This window comes from Electrophorus electricus, chromosome 15 (genome assembly GCF_013358815.1).
Source record: "Electrophorus electricus isolate fEleEle1 chromosome 15, fEleEle1.pri, whole genome shotgun sequence".
NCBI classification, from domain to species: Eukaryota; Metazoa; Chordata; class Actinopteri; order Gymnotiformes; family Gymnotidae; genus Electrophorus; species Electrophorus electricus.
Window position 1 is genome coordinate 1,382,501 of NC_049549.1, and position 5,000 is coordinate 1,387,500.

The 5,000-nt window shown below is 45.8% G+C and overlaps 1 protein-coding gene across 11 annotated transcripts in view; it reads right to left on the bottom strand.

Annotated features, from left to right (window-relative positions):
• The window catches only part of frya (furry homolog a (Drosophila)), a 73,043-nt gene that overhangs the window by 42,103 nt on the left and 25,940 nt on the right, over positions 1-5,000 (bottom strand). For all 11 annotated transcript variants that reach the window (XM_035534313.1, XM_035534316.1, XM_035534307.1 and 8 more), the window contains exons 8-12: positions 3,572-3,740; positions 2,826-2,918; positions 2,451-2,549; positions 2,118-2,219; positions 1,216-1,319 (exon numbers count right to left, since the gene is read on the bottom strand). In XM_035534313.1, the coding sequence (XP_035390206.1) occupies positions 1,216-1,319; positions 2,118-2,219; positions 2,451-2,549; positions 2,826-2,918; positions 3,572-3,740 (567 nt within the window). The remainder of the gene's footprint in view (positions 1-1,215; positions 1,320-2,117; positions 2,220-2,450; positions 2,550-2,825; positions 2,919-3,571; positions 3,741-5,000) is intronic.

The window sequence follows — 5,000 nt, forward strand, 5'->3', positions numbered from 1 at the left end:
ATATGCTTCAAAGTTTCTCTGGAGACTTTATATACTTCACTACAATTTAAAATATTTAAAATACATCATTTACTACAATACACTACAGTCACTCACCTGAAATCTTATATATCATAATTTCCCCTCGCCCTCCCCTGGGCAGTGTCTTTCCTCCATATCTACATGCATAAAATCAATCTAGCTATCTAACAGCACTCTCTGCATTTAGCGACTGACAACCAGCAGTGTCCTAAACCTAACAGGCCAAAGCGCAGAGGAAAAGATAGTCATCTATAAATGGCATGTCATTACATTCATACACCAGCTTGTCCTATTTCACCAAACGTCTTTAATTTTAGGAAAGGGTTATTTTGGGATTAATTAGTGCCTGCCAGGAGCAAGTCTGAGCTCTCTGCACTGGCTGGTAGGCTGGGGGCCTGGGGGGCTGGGCTTGGGCTCTTGGAGCATGTTCGTGACTAGGACACCATATATATATATATATATGATATTCCAAATGTACACACAGAAGTCCTAAATCAGTAGTGCCAGCAAAGTGCATATACATTCACACAAACACAACCCACACACCCACACACACACACACACACACACTCATTTCACATTAACACGTCACAGTAGTTTGCCGGCATTCCATCTAAATTACACTCTGCAGCCCAGTCAACATCCAGCAAATAATTTTGTCCACTCTAATAAATAATCATGTGAATGGAGCAGAGGAATGTGCAGCTTTCAGAAAGGCCCTGTTCATTGTTTTCATCCAGTACTGTTGCCCAATCAGGCTGCGTCTGCGGCTAAGCATGCAGTTCCCTGAGGAAGCCTTGTAGGTCCACCACCCATCTTCTCCCTCTCACCGCCACGGCCTCCACCCATGTGTGGCTCCACCTTTGACAACCATCCTGTAACCACAAGGCCCCGGCACTGCCGCGAGCTTTGTTTACTCTCCTGCTCTTTGGCAACCTGCTGCTCCGCTCGAACATACGGCTCCGGCAGCACGGCGGCCTCGGGCGGGGGGGGGACGGGTTATTCATTACGCCACACTGGCCGCACCGATATCTGGAGAGAAAGGCGGTATTCATGGGGCGGCCCAGGTGACGTAAATACCGCTTCCTGTGAGCTCTGGCCACACCCGGGTCTCTGGTGGGAAGAACCTTTTCCTTTTTAACTGGGGCGCGCCAGAGGCCACCACATTAGGGCTACACAGCTAAGCACACTCACCCCTGTGTTCCAGTGTTGCTTTCACACTTGATGCGGATCATGTAGACCCACAGGAGGCGGTAGAGAGACTCCAGGGCTACACGTGCCATCTTTGGGTCTTTGCTCTGTAATGGGGATTTGCTGTCATTCATGCAGTGCACAGAATCACAACCATGTGTTTGCCACAGCAACAGCACACAAATGTATAACATATTATGAAGTTGCATACTAGACCAGTATAGACCAGTAAAGTCTATTATTTCAAATGCCTTTTAAAGATTCAAAAAAAGTTTAAATAATTCTAATTGCAAAGAGCCTGCAACCTATTAGTAATCAAAAATGTAAGAAAAACATTCTAGCATGACAGATTTTCCTGAACTTAAAGTGTGTAATAAGAAGGTTTTGGTCGTCCTCGGTACAAGGGGTATAATGATTGTGATGACCTCAATCTAACATTACTTGAACAGACTCCTAAATTCAGATCTTTATAATTACAGATATCTGAAAGTAAACTCTTTGTTGAATTAACAAAGGCAATTCCAGGGGGATCACATGGCCCCTACCTACCCCCCACCCTACCTCTCACCCTACCTACACCTGCCCCACCCTACCCCTCACACTACCTACCCCCCACCCTACCTCTCACCCTACCTACACCTGCCCCTACCTACACCTGCCCCACCCTACCTCTCACACTACCCACCCCTCACCCTACCTACACCTGCCCCACCCTACCTCTCACACTACCTACCCCTCACCCTACCTACCCCTGTCCCTACCTACCCACCCCTCATCCTACCCCTCACCCTACCTACCCCTGCCCCTACATTTACATTTATGGCAGTTACCTGGCATTAACCCTACCTACCCCTCACTGGGATTAAATAAAGGCCACAGTATTACAACATACGATTGCAATCTACCTTCAGACTGGTGAGGCAACTACCGAGGAAGACTGGCCATCTGTTCAGGAAGAACTGCTTCTGACTGACACACAGCAAGCACGTGACCAGCGGGTACAGAGCCTGGGCAGAGAGACAGGGGACAACGCTCAGAGGCTGCCAAAAATATCCCAAGTCCACGTTTCACCTGCCAGACTTCTAAACATAAAAGTGGAAGAAAGTGCAGACCGGCAGTCTCAGAATGGCAGTGGCATGCAAACTAACATTAAATATGTTTAAAACCGCACTCATCAAGGTGATAAAGGGGTGTATCGTATGAGGCTGTTGAAGGCTTTTAAAAAGCTAGTGGCTGACCAGGGAGTGTTTCTTTCTGGTGGACAGGTCCAGCGTGGTGTCATGCAGGCTCTCCACAAAGTTTCTCAGACAAGGCACGTTCACCTCATTCTTCACAGCCTGCCGTTGAAGCAAAGAACAAGGAACAGTGTCACCAGGGTAACACATGAGCCGTGTTCACACGTTACCCTCCACAGCCGTTACTAGCATACAGTTACACCAGTTACCCATTAAACATGGCGTTACTCAGAAGCTGGTGGACATGTGTGTGTGCGCGTTTGTACAATATTTTTCAGAGAGACTGAGATAAATTAAGCTGAAATTGAACATCTAGAGATGAATTAGCAGGGGAAGGCAGAATTTGGAGGGTCCCCAGCAAAGCCTTCTGGTCCTTACCGCTGCAACAGGGACCAGAATCTCCACGAAGAGGCCAGCCAGGGCATGTTTGATATCTTTGTCTTTCACATCCAAGAAAAACTGCGCGCACTCCTGTAATAGAGGACATGGGTGCTAAATCCACAGCACGGTTTGTCAGGCAAGCTCAGACCTATACTGGGGAGAATGATTTCATTCGGCAGCAAAGCAAGGATGCAAAGCCCAGAAGATCCCACATGCTGTTTGATCCGAAACTTCACTCCCGTCAGCTCTCCGATGGAACCGTTCTGCAAGACCTTTTGAGGAAGTGGGGTGCGTAAGTCTGAAATCGGTCTGGGCTGATGTAATGCACTCTTGGGTGAAAATGACATCAGAGGGGTGATGCCATTGTGGCAGCAAATTTGTGCAAAGTGAATTTGAGAAAATTCATTGTTAAGTGTTTTTGCTCACTGTTTGTTAGGGGTTATTAGCTAAACTAGCACAGCCAAGAACTAAAGCGAAAACTGAAAAACAGACGTTGACCATGCATATTTCATATCTATAATAATCAGACATATGCAGACTTATATAATCTTGCAGCTAAACTGTCACTAAACCATCATAACTATTATAAATGGGGCTTCAACTAATCACACTGTTCTGAAACAGTAAACGTGCCATGTGCCTTCCGTATACGTTAAGACATGTTGCACAAGCGCCTGGAAACTTGAACGGCATCCAGCTGGTCGACCTCCAAACCCATGCGCACGCTTCTGTCTCGCCATCACCTGCATGAAGAGGAAGGAGGCCTCGAACTCTTCGACGGGGTACATCTTCACCCTGAAGAACTTGAGGCCCATGATCAGGCTGATGGTGCTCTGGACCACGTAGGGGTTCTGCTCCTTCTGACGCAGCTCCTTCAGCTCCCCCAGAAACTTCTTCTTCACGGCCGGGAACCTTCAGGCCGAGCAGAGGCAGGAATCAAGAATACATTTTCTTGCTCTTGACGTTAGACAAATAGGATGAGAGATTTCTAGTTGATCTGCCAAAACACATTTGTGTCATATCTTGAAATTAAATTAGATATTAGTTAAATTAGATATAGCATAGCATAGCTAAATTAAATTAGGTTACAGCAAAGAGAAATACTTCAGGCATTTAATTTTCTCCACTGTTTTAATGAACTAAACATTTCAGAAAAGGTTTAATATTTAGCGTCACCTGCTTCCATTGAGGGGCTACCTCATTAATATGGAACTGACCATTTTGACAGTTGTTTTTGGAATATTAGATAATGGAAAATTTCTGTAAAGACCTTTCATTCCTGCAATCTGACCTTGGAAGGTGTATTAGTATATGCGTATTGTTGTATTGGTGTATTGTTTCTTCACATGCCAGCACACTTAAATATAGGCCCAATGCATGCAAAAAAATAAATAATCAAAAAATAAAGAAGCAAAGTTTTTGCTGTCTGGTACTGTACTGTGTCTGTCGTATGCAGGACCAGAGTTTAACAAGCTTGGGTCTAGCTGCCAAAACTGACAACTAGCAGGACAATTCACCAGGTGTCCAAAAGTCAGAGGAAAGAAAGCAGACATACACAGCGCTGGAGTTCTATGGCAACCACACGCCATGAGGTGTTTTTCTGGATGGCAACAGACTTGGTAATGGAATGAGGTGTGGCTTATCTAGATGTTAACCTTCCAGACCTCCAGGCCAACAGTTCATGCCCTGCTCCTAAGATCAGGAGGCTGAAACAAACAGACTGAGTTCCAGTCCTAGTATGGAAGTAAAAGGCTAAACAAGTGGCTTGCTGATGGCTTGCAGAAGAATCGACTGCTCTTAGCAACAGTCATGGAAGGATGAGGAGGTCAGAGGAGGACGGCCCCCCATTGAGTCTTGGTTCCTCTCAAGGTTTCTTCCTCATGCTCTAGGGAGTTTTTCCTTGCCATTGTTGCCCATGGCTTGCTCACTGGGGGCTTGGACATTTGTAAAGCTGCTTTGTGACAACATCTGTTGTAAAAAGTGCTATATAAATAAATTTGATTTGATTTTAAGGATGTTAATTGATGTTAAATCTATGTGCCCACACACCTAGAAGGGATTACTTGCATGATTGTGTTACTTGCGTGCACGTATGTGTAACGCCTGTGGACAGTGCGTTGTGTTGCTGGGAAGGAGAATCAGAGTCCAGTGTTGTGCACACAGATGGAGAGG